We start from the raw sequence: 21,136 nt of genomic DNA, 5'->3' as shown, positions 1-21,136 counted from the left end.
TTATATAAGAACAATCGAAAATGAATATTTAAGTCATTAAGGATGAAAAAATATTAAAAATTGCATTAGAGGGGCTAACTTGTAGATATATTTTTAAATATTTTTTTAAAATAAATAAATGCAGAACAAACAATTATTAACAGTGAACAATCATGAACAAATGATGAACAAACGAATTAATAGAAAATAAGTATAAAATAGGAAATAAAATTTTTTTGAGGGTCTAACTTCATTCACCTCCAAGGAAGTAGGTAAGTAGTGTGGGTAGTGCCAACTCAAATCCACTTAGCAGAGTGGCGCCACTGTACTACAGATATCTGAATTTTTCAAAACTTTATTTAACAAATTCATTACTATGATCTTCTTAAAATAAGGTACATTTGTAAAACCAAGTACGGCAGAAAATGTTTAAAATTGTAAATTGCAATAATGCAAATCAACAATATTGTGATTATCGTGTCTGTTATTTGTATATATAATTTTAACTATAGAACAACATTAAAAGGGGTTTTTTTTAACGTAACGCGAAGAGCGAAGTTTTATGACTTATTTTTTGATAATATAGTGTTTTAGTTCAGATTAAAATGCGTAGTAGTGGTAGATTAGTAGCTGTTCAGCTTTTGCGAAAGCGCAAAATTGTGAGGAAAAGATACTGGACGTGGCTTTTCGAGTTCTTGCAAAAAGTGCACTACTACGCTCTGAGTAAATAGCCACAATTTTAGAGAGAGAGAGAGAGAGAATGTACTATATTGCACATCAAAAATCAATTAACATTAAAAAACAGTCAACAAGCAGATATATTTGTACAATAGGCGGTCTTATCGCTAAAAGCGATTTATTTCAGACAACCAATTTATTTTTATTTACAGCAATTCTGAAAAGATAAAGATACAGCAGCTATGTTGCGGTGTACAAAAATTAATACATTAAGAAAATACATACATACAATAAATTGATACATACCGTTTACATATAGAAATCACTATATGATTTATATACCAATATACTTACATACATACGTTGTGTGAGTGGTGTATTTAAGTTGTGTGAGTAGAGCATTTACGTTGTAGATGTCTATGGGCTACAGTAACCACTTAAAACTAGGTAGGCTGTGAGCTCGACCACCCATCTAAGCAATAAAAAAATACGCATATTAATGATGAACATGTATATAGCATGCATCAGATTTTGAAATCTTTTGTCCTGAGACGATCACTTATAGGCTTATTACACTTGGCTGAATTCAGACGACTGAATTCAGTCAAGTGTAATTAGTGCATTAAGTAAGTTAGTCTACTGAATTCAGTAGCAAGGATGGTTTCTGACTGACTGAATCATTTAGAAGCCTAATTAGAAACGCATTTAGGAAGGTGTAATCGCATTTAGTTACTGAATGGTTCCATTCAGTCGTCCCATAGTTTTCCGTGCGTAAGGACGTTTTAGTTTGTTTTTTGCTTCCGAATAAAAAGTATTAATTTCGGTCGCCTTTATTTAATGTGCCAGACATTTATAAATAGCCCGACATGTTTCAGGGATAGTTTTTGTCTTCAGGGGTTGGGACATTGAAGAACTAAATTTTAAATCTTGATACGAATTTCCTGCTGCAAGAAATCTTAATGTTACAACCAATCTTTCTTTTAGACTTATACTATCGTAGGATTAGATATGTAATAGTTATATAATAGATATATAATAGACTATCGTAGGATATTGTCCTGCTTTTGAATAAACGGTATCACAAGGTTTAATATTAGGTCAAACGAGATCGAATCCATTTACAGATATTTTTTTAAGTCTGCTGGTACTAAATCACTCATAATGTTCATATTTGCTAACATTCCGCACAGCAAGAAATTGAAACAAAAAACAAAATAAAACAAAAAATTTGTTGTTGTCTAGACAATACTGGGGCCATCCTTTTACGCACACGACACGTCTTACTTCGTCGTGTTTAAACTGACAATTGATTCAGTAACTGAATTTAGAACAGTGTAATCAGAAGCTTCTAAATTTGCTTCTGAATTCAGTCGACTAAATTCAGCCAAATGTAATAAGCCTTTAACAAAGAGCTGTAGAAGATCACCAAGCAGACACCAATAGAGAAGGAGATCCTTACGCGGAAGTGGCATTGGATTGGTCACTTATTGAGAAGGCCCGATACCCACCTATCCAAGAGAGCACTGACCTGGAAAGTGTCTGGCAAAAGGAAGAAAGGCCGTCCCAGAACAACTTGGCGTCGCTCGGTGGATCAGGGGCTAGGGATTAAATGCGTATTTGAGGTGGTTATTAACTGTTTGGTGTCTATGTAAGTGTCCAAATGTGAGAAAATGAAATAAAGCCGATCAACGTAGCTTCTCGGGATCTTTCAAAAAGTCAATTGAGAAAGTTTCTGTAAATAACCGCCATTTTACTGAGAGTATATTTTATCCCATATCATCTCATCTTATTTTATTTCGCTTTCATTTCATGCTTTGTTTCATATTAATCAACTTCATTTCATTTCATAATATCATTTTATATAAAAAAAGTTTTCATTAAAATTAAAATAATACCTAAAGGTCTTCGTTACCAGGTCATAAAATTTCTTACAAAAAAAAAACATCAACATTCTAGGACCTAGCATATATTAAGTGTATAATCTATGGGACCTAGGACCACTAAAGTAGGAAAAGGTCTATGCCTAGGACCATAGATTATACACTTAATATATTTGAGACCTAGGACCTAGAACTGACTTTATGTTAAGTGTATAATAGACTTGCGCAAAACATCACTTGCCAATGTAATGTGATATGACATCACTTTTACAGACAGGTGATATTACTCGAAAACATTACACATCACTCTTAACATTACTCGGTGCGTTCAATAGATACTGTGACGACGAATACATTGTATCTATAGTGTATAATCCAGGGGGGTGCAACTCCCATACAAAGGAAAATAACATACAACTAGCGTCATCTTACTCCTGTGGCGACGTCATTTTTGTAACTTTTAGGCATTAATGATCTAATAAACTCACTAGATGGCAGATATGAGTTCTGACTCAATAAAAAATGTAGCGTACTTTGAAGCAGTGCTTCCACTTTTAGGGAATTCTCCCTTTTTTAGGGAAAAATAGCTGATATTTTGGATGATAAAGACAATTTAAAAAATACCAGGATTTAGGATATTTCGGGGTAAAAAGCAAAGCCTATACTAGTAACTGTTGTGAATTTTAAAATAAACGATAATTAAAGTAAAACAATGAACATTTTATTTTATGGAGAGAGAATGACATTAAGTCGAGTTGACAAGTAAAAGAATAAAACAGAGTTGTGTATAAAAACTATAAAGGTTTGATTCAACAGTAACCCTCTAGTAAAGTAAATCATAGATTAAGCCACTGCTTTTTCTTAGGGATTCCCCAGAATCCCAATAAGTATAATCCGCCAAATTTTTATTTACCTATTTTCGTTGATGTCACCAGAACTTACTTGTATTGTAATATACAGGTACTTCATGTACCATGAAAGATTATCATGGTAATTTCATTTACGAAAACCTTGTAATTGTCATTTCACTTTTGCTAGCAGTTCCTTCTTCAAAGACTGAGGTGGAAAGATTATTCAGTGTTCTCAAATTTAAAAACTGACAAAAGAAACAGGCTTTCTAATGAAACCCTGAACGGCTTGCTTCATAGAAAGTTCCCAACTTTGCCAGCAAACAATTGCTCAATTTTAGAACCGAACAGTGTTAGGTTGTGCAGCAAAAGAATATAAAAGCAATGCGTCGACTTCCTTGAAAATTCTAATCCTATAGATCTATGATCTTCTGGGGGCGTTTATATTATATATACCTACATTAAATAATATGCTGTGGTTTATTTTCTGTATTTTATTTACGCTTTCTATATGAGTCGTCTATTATCAAAGGTGGCAATCTGTGCATTTGGACAAAAAAATTTTATTGATATGTCAATACAGATTTATTTGAATATAATCGTCTCCTTCAAAGAATACGGTTCAAAACCTGCATTAAATAAAGGTTAATAGTTAACCTGTTATTTATCTAAGATGTCGTTCCGAAGAGTTTTATGACTGCCAATGGAATATAAAGTCAATAATTCGTTTTTCTGATTTACCAATCATTGTCCAAAAGTCAGATTGCCGGCTTTGATAATAGTCGACTCATATAAAGGATTTATGAAAGTTGTCTAGGAAATTTTAGGGTAAATTCAAAAGAAACTAGGGTAAAATGTGTTAAAAAAAACGTAAGTGGAAACACTGCTTTGAAGTTTTCAAAATTCCAGGGCCGTAAAACAATCTCAAAAAAAAAAAAAAGTTTTCAAAATGTCGTAACGATTTAATTTTTTAAATCGTTTTTTTTTGGTCTTGGTGTGAGTTATTTTACGTTGTAGTATTAATTTAGAGCAACTTTTAGCTTTATGAGAATATTAGACGATTAGACATTGAGAAACTCTGTTTTGAATTCTCTTTAGACATAACTTGGCTCCAATACTTTTTTCTTCGTTAGCGTTTCGTAAGCCTGTGTAACTATTTTCATTTCTTACAGAATGTTTATTATTAAAAATCAGCATGCCTCGAAGATCGAAAATGAAATGCTATTTCGGATGCCTTGATAACGGTGAGTTGACACTATTTTCCCGGTATATTATTTGCTAACATAATTATTATTCATAATATAATTAAATGAATTAGCACCAACTAATGGTCCTTCCTATTTCTGCTGCCTAGCTATCATATATGTTAAGTTTTGATCAAAACAGTCGGTATTAAGTCTCGTACTATCACACACACACCTCAGATAATAAAATTGTCTCGAGTGGGTGGAAGTATTTATGTTTTGCAACTCAGCGTATTATATGCTTATTGTCAAGTGGGCCCGAACTAGTTTTTTGGAATGATCAATCAGTCATGCTTTCCTGTTTAAATAAAATACAGCACAATTGATCTCACATCCAAAGTTAGATGATGGCATTCACGTTTTGTTTCCTGGTGTTTGATAACTAAGTTACACCAAGTGGCCTGTGACCACGTTCATCCTTCTACCCAATATAAAATAATGTTTTTATTTTTGTAGACAAAGGTTTGATAATGACAAAATTTTATGGAAAAATTATAAGGAGCACTAAAATGTCTGAAACATGAAAATATTGATGCACTATATTTGAACCAGAACGTGTTATGTAATATATTAATTTGTAAGTAAGATTACATTAACACTAAATTTTTCATGGTCGTATTTTTTCAATATTTGTTACATACTTAAGATACTTTGTTTCTCCGTTTCAGAAGAGAAACTGATTCAGCAAGGAACGTGAACTCTCAAGGGATCTTAATTTTTTTTAAATATGTTTATAATTGATAAATTAATAATTGAAATAGTTCATAAGAACTAAATTGATGCCAATTTTGTTTTAAAATAGGTTGTTTAGTTCTTATAGTTATAGTATTACGTTTGAATAGTTGTAATTAGTAAGTTAGTAATATATGAAAATACTGATATAAATTTTTGTAAATAACCTTTTGTAAATTCTACGAGAAGATGATTTTAATTAATGATCAAAAGTCAACGGTCTTTAAAAGCATTATTTGCAATTATTTAGATTTACTGTGGAATATATTTGCTAAGTTGTGTTTTCTGTATGAGCAGATATAAATGAAAATGCCCAAACATGATTATGTTTCTTACATTTTCATTATGTGAAATCAATATGCTTGTGACTGAGTATATTAATAATTTATTAAAACTTAAGTGATAGACAGCAACCCCTATGGCACTGCTGAAGTTTATAAGCACTGGTGACCACTTATCACGGGCCGGGTTGCGTGCTCGTCTGCTGTTGAGTGCAATAAAAATTTTCGAAACCCTTTCTATTATTTAGATGTAATATTAGTGTACATTTAATTTGGATTAAAAGATAAATTTACATTTTATGTTTGCATGTGTATGTTTATAATTCATTTGCATGTAACGAACACCAGTTTCTTTTTTAACAAAATGTAAACTAATGGTTTGTAATGAATGTAATTAACTTTAAGATGATTTTCTTTCAATCTGCTGTTTGTTTCATCTAGTATTACCAAAGCTAAAGCATCAGAAACGTCAGAATAGAAATAATTTAGATAGGGAATAAAAGTATAACTAATGTAATCATGTCTAAGATTACTATAAGCGTCATTAAGTACAAACTATCAATATTTAAGAGTACTTTAAATCATCATTACATTTTTTAAACATTTTTTGTTTTTCAAATCATGTAATAAAACGTTTGTGCAGAACAAAATGTCACATGTTATGAACATGATTGTGGGTTAATCGTTTCTTAAATTTCTAAATGTTTATAAGAATGCTAAGAATAATTTAGTATTCACTTTAGTGTGTGTATTATCTCTACAATGCTAGTATAAATGACAATTATTGTATGACGAAGCATAGGTAGTGTTTATAGATGTAATATTTTCATACAAGGTCATGATCTGTCACGATCAACTTTAAGCAAGAACTGCTATAGTTAAGAAACAAATTTATTAAATTTAATTCAAATTGTCTACTATGTTTGTAATGGAAAGCTGACATGTTTATATTTCGCACAAATGACTTAAGTGACATTGAATGATTTGATTATCTAGACTTAATTAACTTTTAGATAACTTTCGATTTAATGTTATTAAGTACTCTAGTAGGATTAATCTAGAGGAGTTATTGTTATTCGAAATTTTATACAATTGTACGTTCATACTATCTTTTAACAGTAAATTGTTTGTAATATAGGGAAATTAAATAGCTTACAGAGAATTACAGCTTTTTATTTAAAAAAACTGTTTTCTCTCTGTATGAAAAGGTCTTATCGATTAGAATGCTGAACACAATCAAACGTTCTTTAATATTTCATAAGTACTACCGGGAATTTCAGCGATTCTAAACGATAAGATTTTTTCATAAAGAGAGTTAATTATAAAAAATATTAAAATTACTAAAAAAGCCACCTGGTGGGGGGTAGGGAGACTAATAATCGACAGCAGCGACGCCTGCTGTCCTGGGCTCTAACTAAAGCAAAAATAAAAATGAGAGTTGCGCATCTATCTCAAATATATTAAGTGTATAATCTATGGTATAATCTATGGACTTGATTTTATGAATTTTTATGTAAATAGTAACAAAACGTCTCACAACTCTTTTAAATTAATTAAATAAATATAAAACATGTCCGCCGAGAAAAGAACAGCCGATGACGAAAAAGCTGCTGGAGAATGTGACGGTGATGATCCAGAAAACTGGATTGGACCAATGCCTTCAGAGGCGGTAAAACCCAAACCAAAAAAACGAAAAGGTGTTCTTTTTTTACTAAACAAACTTTAAAATTAAGTGCTAAGTATCTTTAATTGACGAAAATAATTCTATAGAACCTAAAAGAAAAAACAATTTTGATAAAATTATGGTTTACGATACTTTAATTTTAATCTTACATTTAAAGCGTTAGTTGTGGTTCACGGTTCACCTGCTATTAAGCGGTTACTCATGTTCCAAATTTAATGAGTGAAACTATAGACCGAACTAGTGTAGAAATTTTGAAGTTTTTGTTTTTAAACTTTCTTTCCTTTGTTGGCAAAGACTCGTAGTATCTCCAGTCTTTTTAATATACATCTAGTATTTAAATATTCTCTAACATGACCTTATATTTTCAGTATTAGAATTTGAAACACTATACCTGGAGAATTTGCCTTCATCAGAAACATATGAAAGAAGTTTCATGCACAGGGATATTGTTACACACGTACTTGTCACAAAAACTGATTTTGTGGTAACAGCAAGTCAGGATGGTCATTTGAAATTTTGGAAGAAACAAGTAAGTATATTTCCTTTAAGTTAGTTGGAGACCGAGTGGAGAAGATTGACATACAGTCATGATCCTCAGCATTGAGGGAACGACCAGAAAGAAGTTGGGCAAAATGGTTGTTCTGTGTCAAGAGGATAATTCCAGCACTGGATAAATTATACCAATGTTTTATAACAATTCTCTTTCCCTACTTCTACCTCAGTGCTGTACCTTAATCTTAGAAGCTATTTGTTATAAATACATTATTTTTATTTACAGATATTTATTTATAAAATTTAGCATCTGGTCTGGGATATGTGTACTTGCAATGATTGAATTACACTGGGAACTCAATTATGTTGTGCACACCACGTTGTATACACATTATTTATAGGTACACTTTACATCCTGAAAATATTACATAATTAATATATTTGAATGTGTACTTGCATTGATTGAATTTCACTGGGAACTTAATTATGTTGTGCACAATATGCATGTATACACATTATTTATAGGTACACTTTACATCCTGAAAATATTAATTAATATATTTTAATTGGTTAGATGTGCCCTACAACAATTGTAGTTTCTGATATATTTTATTATGTACTGTATACTTTTGATATTAAACAATAAATCCAATGGTTTCATTAATATCTTTTCCTTAAATGTTTCCAGGAAGAAGGTATAGAATTTGTAAAGCACTTCAGATGTCACTTAGCACCAATCTCCCATGTAGCAGCAAACAGCACCGGTACTTTACTCTGCACTGCATCACCAGAGAAGACAATAAAGGTGTTTGATGTTGTTAACTTTGGTTAGTATTGAGATGTCCAGTGGCCACGGATTGTCGAAAAATTCAGTTCGGTTAATATTCTGTAAATTCTGAACTATTACTGCCACAGTATTTGTGTCCCTGTTTTCAAGGATTAGTCATTTGTATTTTCATTAAAACTATTGTAGTGTTCATCACACTAGAATCCAGAGTAAATGTAAAGAGAAATTTAAAGTTTACATTTAAAATAATTTCTAAATAATAAGGACTAAAGTATGAAATTGCCGTTTTATTGTAATAAGTACTTCGAATTGACATAGAAACTTCATAGTTTGAGATTTTTCAGTGAAACATTTTTGAAACCTGTGAGGTTCTTCTTTTAAAAAATGTGCAACATTCGATTATAGACTTTCAGTTGTTTTTTTTATTCAGCTTAGACAAGAAAGATAGATACTTCGAAAATTCGAGATTTTTGAATACGAGCTCTGACGTGGAACTAACGCTCCAGAAAGCTCTCAATATCAATGTTGCGTTTGGAGAGGGGACTGCTAATGAACGCACCGTGCGATTTTGGCTTAAACGCTTTCGTCATTTAAATTTTAGTTTGAAGAACGAACCACATGGAAGACTGCCCACACCTGTGAATAACAATGAATTGAAAGATATGGTGGAAGCCAATCCGAGCCAAACTACCCAGGAATTAGCGGCATGGTTTAACGTTGCCTTACCAACAATATTAACTCATTTGCGTCAAATCAATAAAAAATAAAAAAATGAAAAATGGGTACTTCATAATTTGACTGATCTGCAGAAAGAAACGCGTGTTGAAACTTGTATTGCCTTGTTGAATCGATACAGAAATGAAGGAATATTATATAATAGAATGGATTCTTTACGATAACCGTAAGCGAAAAATGCAATGGCTGGCCCCAGGAGAAACACCGCAACAGTGTCCTAAAGAAAAGCTTACCAATAAAAAGGTAACGGTAAATGTTTGGTGGTCTCAGCATGGTGTTATTCACTATAGCTTTCTCCGATCTGGTCAAGCAATAACGGCAGATGTCTACTGTGCCGAACTCCGAACAATGAAAGCAAAACTTGCAGTGAAACAGCCCCGACTCATGCATCGATCTTTGACATTATTGCTCCATGATAACGCAAGACCTCATACAGCACGAAAAACCGTTTTAACTCTACAGGAAATGCAATTAGAAACCATTCGTGACCCAACGGACTGCAATTTTTTCTTGATTCAGACAATTTTTTACTTGATAAAAAGTTTTCTTCCCAGGACGCAGTACAAAATGCTTTCACACAATTTACAGAATCTAGATCACCAGAGTTCTATCGCAAAGGCATAAATGACCTTCCTATTAGATGGCAGCAATGTATAGATAATAATGGTAGATATTTTGATTAAATAAATATGTGAAATGAAAAAAAAAACGAGTTTTAATTTTCCAGTAAAAATCGCAATTTCATACTTTAACCCCTAATACAATTTTTTTATTTTTATTGCTTAGATGGGTAGGCGAGCTCACGGCTCACCTGCTGTTAAGTCGTTACCAGTACCCGTAGACATAAATGTAAATATAAATGCCAACGTAAATGTCGCCACCCACCTTGAGACATGACTTGTATGGTCTTAGTTATATGTAACGGCTGCCCTGCCCTTCACACCGAAAAGCATTACTGCTTCACGGCAGAAATAGGCAGCATATTTTATATATTTTCTGTATGTGTGTTTGTGTGTATTATGGTGTATATTTTTTGACAAATTTCTAATGTTGTTCTTTTACATTTCAGATATGATTAACATGATCTCAATAGATTTTGAGCCATATCGAGTGGAGTGGGTGCATTCCGCTGGTGACCCCATCTCGGCTTTAGCTGTGTGAGTGTTTATTATGATAGGCAATTATTATAACACTAGCAATGTGGCATGAGGCAGGTTTCGGTTTTATTGGAAAACTAATTATTAATAAATAAAATAAAACAACACACATTGCAGCACATGTCTTGGCTTTTTAACAAGTCGCGTAGATTTACAACAAGTGGCGTTGCTTTTCAACATGTTGTGCAAGTTTTCCACACGTGGCCTAGCCCTGCAACAGGTGACGTTGTTTTTCAACATATTGCGTAGGTTTACAAAATATGGTGTAGCCTTGCAACGTCACGTGTACCAAGTTACGCAACATGTTGAGAAGCAACGCCACGTGTGTTGCATTTCAAATTGTTGCGGAACTTTGTACACGTGACGTTGCTTTTCAACATGTTGTGTAGGTATGCACTTTGTGGCATAGACTTGTAACAAGTGACGTTGCTTTTCAAAATGTTGCGTAGCCCTGCTACACGTGACGTTGCTTTTCAACATGTTGCGTAACTTGGTACACGTGACGTTGCTTTTCAACATGTTGCGTAACTTGGTACACATGACGTTGCTTTTCAACATATTGCGTAGCCTTGCAACAGGTGATATTGCTTTACAAAATTGCGTAGCCTTGCAACAGGTGATAAACCTTTACAAAATGTAGCGTAGCCTTATAACAGGTGACGTTGTTTTTCAACATGTTGCGTAGCTTTGCAACACGTGACGTTGCTTTTCAGAATGTTGCGTAGCCTTGCTACACGTGACGTTGCTTTTCAAAATGTTGCGTAGCCCTGCTACACGTGACGTTGCTTTTCAACATGTTGCGTAACTTGGTACACGTGACGTTGCTTTTCAACATGTTGCGTAACTTGGTACACATGACGTTGCTTTTCAACATATTGCGTAGCCTTGCAACAGGTGATATTGCTTTACAAAATTGCGTAGCCTTGCAACAGGTGATAAACCTTTACAAAATGTAGCGTAGCCTTATAACAGGTGACGTTGTTTTTCAACATGTTGCGTAGCTTTGCAACACGTGACGTTGCTTTTCAGAATGTTGCGTAGCCTTGCTACACGTGACGTTGCTTTTCAAAATGTTGCGTAGCCCTGCTACACGTGACGTTGCTTTTCAACATGTTGCGTAACTTGGTACACGTGACGTTGCTTTTCAACATGTTGCGTAACTTGGTACACATGACGTTGCTTTTCAACATATTGCGTAGCCTTGCAACAGGTGATATTGCTTTACAAAATTGCGTAGCCTTGCAACAGGTGATAAACCTTTACAAAATGTAGCGTAGCCTTATAACAGGTGACGTTGTTTTTCAACATGTTGCGTAGCTTTGCAACACGTGACGTTGCTTTTCAGAATGTTGCGTAGCCTTGCTACACGTGACGTTGCTTTTCAAAATCTTGCGTAGCCCTGCTACACGTGACGTTGCTTTTCAACATGTTGCGTAACTTGGTACACATGACGTTGCTTTTCAACATATTGCGTAGCCTTGCAACAGGTGATATTGCTTTACAAAATTGCGTAGCCTTGCAACAGGTGATAAACCTTTACAAAATGTAGCGTAGCCTTATAACAGGTGACGTTGTTTTTCAACATGTTGCGTAGGATTGCAACATGTTGAAAAGTATGTTGGATTGAAACCTTAGAATTTTAATAAAACAACATAGTGATTCACGTAATTCCTTTCTATGATATAATTGTGTTTTTGTTTCATCTCCCATCTCGCTTACTCACCAGCTCAGACAGAAACACAAATAAGATTCACGTGTACGACGGCACGCAAGCTTCGGGCACTCCGCTGCACACCTTCGAGACTCTGCATCAGACCGCGGTGGCGGTCATCAAGTATAACCCGGTCTTCGAAACTGCTGTCTCCGTCGATAAGGTACCTTAGGTTCTTTTTTATTTATTGATTAGATGGGTGGACGAGCTCACAGCCTACCTGGTGTTAAGTGGCTACCGGAGCCCATAGATATAAGTTCTAAGGTCTCAAGTATAGTTACAACGGCTGCCCCACCCTTCAAACCGAAACGCATTACTGCTTCACGGCAGAACTCGGCAGAGTGGTGGTACCTATCCGTGCGGACTCACAAGAAGACCTACCACCAGTAATTACGCAATTACCTTCAATATTTACAAATAATTTACTGTATTTATGGCGTCTAAAACCGCTACAGTCCTTGTCATTTGGCTCCGTCATCATGTGTTATGGTTTGCATGGGAGTCCATGGTAATTCAGACCTCAAACTTATCAACATTTTTAAAGTCATCATGACTAGATGTATAAGATAAGATTAGGATAAGTAATTGTATTGAACTATGCGGTAGCATGTAGAAATAAACGTACATATTATATTATATGCACGAATGAAATTCAAATGGCCAGTTTTGTAACAGCAACTTCATAGGTTTCACCTATTATTACTATTTCATTACATATTATTTTATGTGAGTTTGTTTGTTTTTTAATGAGAATAAAGTTCTTTAACACTAAACATACCATAATGGGTCAAATGACCCATTTTGAACTTTTGCATTGAAAATTCACATATCATCTTATTGCTTCTGCACATTTGACTTCATGACTTTTTCTTACCAATTACTCTACAGTTATCATACTTTTTTGTTGTTATGTTTTGTTTATTTTGAGTAATACTTGTCATATAATTACCGTTGTCTACCCGCTATGGTAGATACAGGTCCCAGTAAGTGTAGGTATGGTCAGTTTACACGTCATTTCGGATCCTCCCGATCCACTAACGGTGCTTTTAGGTACCACAAGCACCGCTCATCGTTCTGACGAAGGGCTCGACAAGTAAATTAACCTTCAAACACAGCCCGCTGAGTTTCTCGCCGGCTCTTCTCAGTGGGTCGCGTTTCCGATCCGGTGGTAGATTCTGCGAAGCACGGCTCTTGCTAGGGTTCGTGTTAGCAACGTTATCAGGTTTGAGCCCCGTGAGCTCACCTACTAGTTAAGGTTACGCTGATATAGCCTCTCAAGGTTATAAGCTTAGGTAGGAAAAAAAATATCAGTGTTAAACTTTAATAAGTCATGCACTGAAAGAAAGTGATGAAAACGAGCTGTTTCTCCGCAGGCCGGCATAGTCGAGTACTGGACGGGTCCGAAGCACGAATACAATTTCCCCAAGACGGTGAGGTTTCAGTCGAAGCTCGACACGGACCTGTACGACTTCGTGAAGAACAAGACTTGTCCGACGGCGCTGGACTTCTCGCCGGACGGCAGAAAGATGGCCTCGATAAGCCTCGACAGGAAGGTAAGTTTAATTCGTAAACTGGTAAACGACCGTAATTTGGGTGATAGATGTCAGATTCATAAAAATCGACACGAGGATATGGAGATGATAATTTTTGTAATTCTGTCACTTAAACGCTTGAAGAGTTCTTAATTTTAATGAAATTGGCGTTCTGTACGGGAGGAATATGAAGTCAATTTTTGAAGTGAAACTTCTTTAGAATTTTTGTGATTTCAAACTCGATGAAACGAAATGAAACGAAACGAAAAAATAAGTGTGCCGCGATTGGCCTGCCGAAGCGGCTCCGAGCGGCGCCGACAAATCACGAAGCGCTCCACGCGGTCTCGCGTCCCCGACTAGTTCAGTGTGTTTTTGACGTTCGTGCACGCTGTCGTGGCTTTTTTTTTGTTTGTTATCAAGATGCCGCTGCACGTAAATTCAACAATTCCTGAATCGCAGTGAAGAGATTTACACAGCTGATAGACGTTCTCGTATTTCTCTTACTAAATTATACTTATCTGGCGTACGGTTACCGTGATTATGCAGGCGGTTCCCCCAGGGTGAGGCTGCTCCATTGCACTGCGGAGTAGTTGACTTGCGATTATTGAAGTTATACTTCTTTAGGCGCGTTATGAAAAATTTATGAGAGTGAAATTTTACGATGCGCGCGCACCGTGACACAAAATTAACAGAATGAAGTTGCCCACTAAATCGCTCATTACAATACGACCGACGTAACTTGGCGAGTCTGAATATAGCCGCAGGTGAACATTGGGAACAACAGGTGTACACTCGTAAAAAAAAGTGTTATTAGCATTCATTTTTTAACGTTAAATATTTATTATTAATTATTTAATATAAAAAAAATAATGAAATAAATTTAATAAAAATAAAGTATAACTTCTTACGCGCGTACACGCGTACAAGTAAGTACACGCACCCTTTTTTTGTTAAATATATTTAATTTATCAAACAATGCTAAGAATACCGCATTACATAAATTAAGCAACAAGATCATACAAATGGACCTAAATATTCCCACAGTGAAAGAGGAAATAGTAGCTTACAGCGAAAAATACCAAGCCAGATTATCGACACACGTCAATAAATTGGCGTCGGACCTAGGAGGCACAGGAGCAGTGCAGTTTACTAGATTAAGGAGGCACAGTATACCTACCTACCTTACAGAATAGAAATTAAATCTTACAATAAAAGATAATGATGTCACTGGACATCTCATTCTGTTAATATCACTATTAAGATTATAAACAGCCAAAGGAATAGCTCATTGTTAACTAAAACAGATCGCTATGAGACATTAAAACAAAAGAGAAAAAAAAATTAATCAAAGTATGCACCGTTGTTATCTATGCACTTTTGCCATCTGACAGGTAGTTAATTGATCCCTCGCTTGAAGAGTTCCACATTATATTTCTCAGGTGCGAGTGTTCCACTTCCTGACCGGCAAACTGCACAAGGTGATCGACGAGAGCCTGCAGCGGTTCCAGGAGTTGCAGCATCAGACGCAGCAGCTGCCCAACATGGAGTTCGGGAGGAGGTATCGCACTTACTATTTTGCTTGTGGATCTTAAGTTACAATATGATTTGTTTTTTATTATTATTACATCATGGCAGCCTCACTCGAAAATGTCAAAATAAATAAAAAATAAGTCGCAGCCACGGCGCGATAAAGATCAAACGTATAGTGTATACATTTACATTTACTGGCGGTAGGACCTCTTGTGAGTTCGCGCGGGTAGGTATCACCGCCCTGCCTAGTTCTGTCGTGAACCAGTAATGCGTTTCGGCTTGAAGGGTAGGACAGCCGTTGTAACTATACTGAGATTTTAGAACTTATATCTCAAGGTGGGTGGTGCTTTTACTTCGTAGATTTCTTTTTTTTTATTGCCCCTGTAGGCAGACGAGCATACGGCCCACCTGATGGTGAGTGGTTACCGTCGCCCATGGACTTCAGCAATGCCAGGGGCAGAGCCAAGCCGCTGCCTACTAGATGCCTATGGGCTCCGGTAACCAGTCGCGTGTTCCCAGGATGGCGACGGAGCGCGACCTGGAGAAGTCTGAGTGCGTGTCGCTGGGCAACGTGGCGTTCGACTGCAGCGGACACTTCGTGCTGTACGGCACGCTGCTGGGCGCCAAGCTCGTCAACCTGGCCACCAACCGCTGCGCCGCCACCTTCGCCAGGACGGAGAACCTCAGGCCGCTGCACCTCGCACTCTTCCAGGTGACAGCGCCGTAGTTGTAGATGTCTATGGGCCCCAGTAACCACTTGGCATCAGGTGGGCTGTGAGCTCGTACACCTATCTAAGCAATAAAAAATAAATAAATAAAGTTCCTCGTAATTGTGCTTCAATCAAAACCAAGACCATGCCACGTACCATCCGGCTATGGAATGAGCTCCCCTCCACGCTGTTTCCCGAGCGCTATGACATGTCCTTCTTCAAACGAGGCTTGTGGAGAGTATTAAGCGGTGGGCAGCGGCTTGGTTCTGCCATTGCTTAAGTCCACGGGCGACGGTAACCATTCACCATCAGGTGGGTCGTATGCTCGCCTGCCTACAAGGGCAATAAAAAAAACTATAATAATAATAATAATAACTTTATTTATTTCTCTCTTAAAGGTATAGTACAAATACAAATAAAAATTAACTTTACAATTTACTTTTGTAAGCCTTTGAAAGAGCTGAAGTCTGTACTAGATTCAAAGACTTGTATTACTGATCTCCAGGCTCCCTCCTTCTTAAGATAGATTAAGTTAGGTTAACTCGTGAAATGATGCTGCGGACTAGTGTTGAGAGATCATTAGGTGTTATCATTTAAATAGGTCAAGATTGGGGTAAGATTGATGATTTTGTATAAGTCAGACGAAAATGTCTTGGTCAATATGTTGCAGTGTGATATCGGAGCACTCAGGCGGTTAGACAATACAATGAAGGAAAGCGAACGTTTCTTTTTTTTTCCTATCTAAACTGATAGCCTTGAGAGGCTATATCAGCGTAACCTTAATTAGTAGGTGAGCTCGCGGGGCTCAAACCTAATGACGTTACTAACACGAACCCTAGCAAGAGCAGTGCTTCGCAGAATCTACCACCGGATCGGAAACGCGACCCACTGAGAAGATCCGGCGAAAAACTCAGTGGGCTGAGTTTGTGGGTTAATTTACTCGTCAAACCGATGACCGTCGACCGTCGAACGATGACCGGTGAACGTTTCTCCGCAGGGCCGCCTCAACCAGCCCAAGGTGGCGTCGACCCTCGAGATGGAGGGCTCCGAGAACCCCGCGCTGCTGACCGTGAAGACGGACCCCACGCTGTTCTGCACGGCCTACAAGAAGAACAGGTTCTATCTGTTCTCCAAGCGCAGCCCCGACGACGTCAAGGGCCCGGACAACGACAGAGACATCTTCAACGAGAAACCGTCCAAGGAGGACATCATCTCCGCCACCGAGGGGCAAGGTGAGAACTGAACGTCTTACAGCAGTTGATACTTCTGTGGACTCGAGCAAAATCGGTTTCTACCACGTCCGAAACTATTTACTTATATACATGAATATCATAATTATTTATAATTTGTACATAAATGACTGAGAACTTAATGAAAATACACAAAAGATAGTCCTAGATTTTCGGGTTAAAGATATTCTTTATTCTCAAAAGAGGTCGGTTATTATAAAAAATTTATATATCGACGTTTGAAAGGCAAACGTGACTAAGCGACAATGCGTGAACTTTACAGTAGACTAATTTAAAGTTGAAATTAATTTAAAATATACTTGGAAATACCTGAAAAATAATTCTATTTTAACGAATCTAGCTGTAGGATTGAAATAATCTTATAAAGCAGTTATTGTCGCTTAGTCACGTTTGCCTTTCAAGCGTCGATATATATCAGTCAGCTGGGGCCACTACGTTTATCCACAGCGCGTTTCCAAAGACCTTTTTTGCCACGTACCATCCGGCTTTGGAATGAGCTCCCCTCCACGGTGTTTTGCGAGCGCTATGACTTGTCCTTCTTCAAACGAGGCTTGCGGAGAGTACTTTATGGTAGGCAGCGGCTTGGCTCTGCCCCTGGCATTGCTGACGTCCATGAGCGACGGTGACCACTTACCATCAGGTGGGCCGTATGCTCGTCTGCCTACAATGGCAATAAAAAAAAGTTAGTGACGGACAGAATTATAAGCCGCAGTAATGACATTACTGTGACATCTTCGTACGTCGTTACGTGTACAAATTTTCAACTTAATCCGACACCTTGAAGTTGGTGAAAATCTAGTTAATAGATTTCGCCGCGTATACATTAGGTTTATTTTTATTTTTTATTGCTTAGATGGGTGGAAGGGCTCACAGCCCACCTGGTGTTAAGTGGAAGTATAGTTAACGGCAGAAACAGGCAGGGTGGTGGTACCCACCCGCGCGGACTACTCACAAGAGGTCCTACCACCAGTAATCAGGTCCAGCTGATAGAAGCGCCTTATGCACGTGTCTATTGCAGGAGTCCAGCGGATCTACGAGCAGGCGGTCATACACACGACGCTGGGCGACATCCACGTGCGGATCTTCGGGAAGGACGTCCCGAAGACGGCCGAGAACTTCTGCGTCCACGCCAGGAACGGCTACTACAACGGACACATCTTCCACCGGGTCATCAAGGGCTTCATGGTGCAGACCGGGGACCCCACAGGTGAAGGCGCCCGCCCTCAAAACCACGTCCAGACGGAGTGAAACTATCACTGTCGGCACCCACGTTGAGACGTTTTTTTTTTAGTTTTTTTATTGCTTAAATGGATGGACGAGCTCACAGCCCACATGGTGTTAAGTGATTACTAGAGCCCATAGACATCTACAACGTAAATGCGCCATCCACCTTGAGATATAAGTTCTAAGGTCTCAAGTATAGTTAACGGCAGAAACAGGCAGGGCGGTGGTACCTACCCGCGCGGACTCACAAGAGGTCCTACGTATAGACGAGGGGTTGGTCCGCAGGCACGGGCACGGGCGGGGAGAGCATCTGGGGCGGCGAGTTCGCGGACGAGTTCCGCGCGCACCTCAAGCACGACCGGCCCTACACGCTCAGCATGGCCAACGCCGGGCCCGACACCAACGGCAGCCAGTTCTTCATCACGCTGGCGCCCACGGTGCGTGCCCCAGTACCTTATTACCGCCCCTGTTCAGACTACTAGTGTTACTTTTTCCTTTTTATTTACGAACTAGCGACCTGGCCTCGCTTCGCTTCGGAAACCTTAAATTTTATTATTGATAGTTAAGTCCCGCGATGCTACCTGCGGTTATTGTCATACCGCGGGTGACACCGCGGGGCGAAGATAGTTTAATAAAAGTAGTCTAAGTTATTCCTTATATCATCCGCTACCTATCAGTGAAAGTCTCGTCAAAATCGGTCCAGCCGTTCCAGAGATTAGTCGGAACAAACAGACAGACAGACAGACATAAATTGTAAAAAATGTTATTTTGGTGTATGTACCGTATATATATTCATATACTAAAAAGGGGTTATTTCAATATTACAAACAGACACTCCAATTTTATTTATATGTATAGATTAAAATAAGACTTGACCTAAAGGTCTCAGTTACCAGGTTATAAAATCTATACATAAGCGAGGGCGGGTCGCTAGTAAGCTCTAAGGTCTCAAATATAGTCCAGTAAAGATTGTTTTAGTAGTTACAACATAGAGTTTATTTTTATTTTTACTTTTTATTGCTTTGATGGGTGGACGAGCGCACAGCCCATCTGGTATTAAGTGGTTACTGGAGCCCATAGACATCTACAACATACATGCACACCTTGAGATATAAGTTCAAAGTTCTCAGTATAGTTACAACGGCTGTCCCGCCCTTCGAACCGAAACGCATTACTGCTTCACGGCAGAAATAGGCGGGGTGGTGGCACCTACCCGTGCGGACTCACAAGAGGTCCCACCACCAGTAATAACAGTTCGAATTGAAGTAGAGACGTGCGTCGGTTCGCAGCCGTGGCTGGACAACAAGCACACGGTGTTCGGTCGCGTGACGCGCGGCATGGAGGTCGTGCAGAACATCGGCGCCGCCAAGACCAACCCCAAGACCGACAAGCCCTACGACGACATCAGGATCCTGTCGCTCTCCGTCAAGTGATGAGGAGAATAAACTGTTTAAAAACAAATCAAACGTCACTTTATTTATGACCTTTTGTTTTTTATTTATTATTGAAAGATTACTGGTGGCCCTATGGCCTTTCCAGTTTCACCAGGACAGGTGGGCGAGCAAGGGCTCAGCCAGGAGGGGATCACCTTTTGTGTGCTCTAGTCAAATGGACGAGCTCACGGCTCTTTTTTTTCTTCCTTACCTATGCTAATAGCCTTGAGAGGCTATAACAGCTTCTCCTTGACGTGTAGGTAGGATCACGGGGCTCTAACTGGGAGTGTTGCTAACACTGACCCTAGCAAGAGCAGTGCTTCGCAGAATGTACCACCGGATACGGCCCATCTGATGTTAAATGGTCGTCGCAGCCATAGACATCAACTAGGTTATTACCGCCGCCCATATTTCTTTATTATTATTTTTATTGCATATATGTGTAGACGAGCTCACAGGCCACCTGGTGTTCAATGGTTACCAGAGCCTATAGATATCTGCAACGTAAATGCCGCCACACCCACCTTGAGATATGATAAGGTCTCAGTATTAGTTACAACGGCCGTCCTAGCCTTCAAATCGAGACGCATTACTGCTTCACGGCAGAAATAGGCAGGGTGGTGGTACCTACCCATTCAGACTCAGAAGTCGCCCTTTCACGAGTGAAAATTTAGAAAAACTTGGTACTTTCCTGCGGGATTCGAACCCCGGTGCGGTCGCATTGCTCGATACAGATTAACATCTCGAATACTTCTACTGCGAGAAGCTGTCTCATCCCAAAAGAAAAAAATGAAATTATTTCTATATTTAAACTAACATATAATAAAATCAATCTGGGGCGTAGTGGGTCGCCATTGGGGTCGCTCAGTTCTTTAATTTATTTTTCAATTTTTCCAGTAGATCTAATTTATAAAAGATAGTGTACATATTTTATGATTATTGCAAATTCTTGAATTTATTAGTGGTTTTTATTTTTATTTTTAAATGTAGTGAATTAATTAATGTACTTAATGTTACATAGTACCTATAGTCGAGTTTTTATAACAATAAGTAAAAATAGAAAAGTAAAATTTTAATTATAAATAAACTCACTGTATTTTTTTTATATTTATTGCTTAGATGGGTGGACGAGCTCACAGCCCACTTGGTGTTAAGTGGTTACTGGAGCCCATAGACATCTACAACGTAAATGCGCCACCCACCTTGAGATATAAGTTTGTAAGGTCTCAGTATAGTTACAACGGCTGCC

At 37.9% G+C, this 21,136-nt stretch overlaps 1 protein-coding gene and 1 long non-coding RNA gene across 3 annotated transcripts; both read left to right on the top strand.

Annotated features, from left to right (window-relative positions):
* The first annotated feature begins 4,264 nt into the window (after positions 1-4,264).
* LOC149500892 (uncharacterized) lies at positions 4,265-6,804 on the top strand. The gene is made up of 4 exons (XR_016324692.1): positions 4,265-4,381; positions 4,558-4,629; positions 5,086-5,206; positions 5,298-6,804. It is a non-coding gene; the product is annotated as an uncharacterized LOC149500892 (long non-coding RNA).
* Positions 6,805-7,104: 300 nt separating this feature from the next.
* LOC114250258 (peptidylprolyl isomerase domain and WD repeat-containing protein 1) lies at positions 7,105-19,915 on the top strand. 2 transcript variants are annotated; one of them, XM_028184099.2, is made up of 12 exons: positions 7,105-7,339; positions 7,695-7,855; positions 8,507-8,645; positions 10,410-10,497; positions 12,224-12,371; positions 13,582-13,761; positions 15,180-15,298; positions 15,790-15,982; positions 16,978-17,212; positions 18,249-18,437; positions 18,740-18,891; positions 19,744-19,915. In XM_028184099.2, the coding sequence occupies exons 1-12, from the start codon at positions 7,213-7,215 to the stop codon at positions 19,885-19,887; spliced, it is 1,875 nt and encodes a 624-aa protein (XP_028039900.1). In that variant the 5' UTR covers positions 7,105-7,212; the 3' UTR covers positions 19,888-19,915. The 2 variants fall into 2 exon arrangements, with proteins under 2 accessions (XP_028039900.1, XP_089591529.1); XM_089735403.1 differs by having other exon boundaries at positions 7,123-7,339; positions 8,507-8,623.
* The last annotated feature ends 1,221 nt before the right edge of the window (positions 19,916-21,136 follow it).

Source organism: Bombyx mandarina, chromosome 19, assembly GCF_030267445.1.
Source record: "Bombyx mandarina strain Sakado chromosome 19, ASM3026744v2".
In the NCBI taxonomy this organism is placed as follows: domain Eukaryota; kingdom Metazoa; phylum Arthropoda; class Insecta; order Lepidoptera; family Bombycidae; genus Bombyx; species Bombyx mandarina.
Note: the sequence above shows the minus strand (reverse complement) of the source record. Positions and strands in the feature narration are given on the sequence as shown.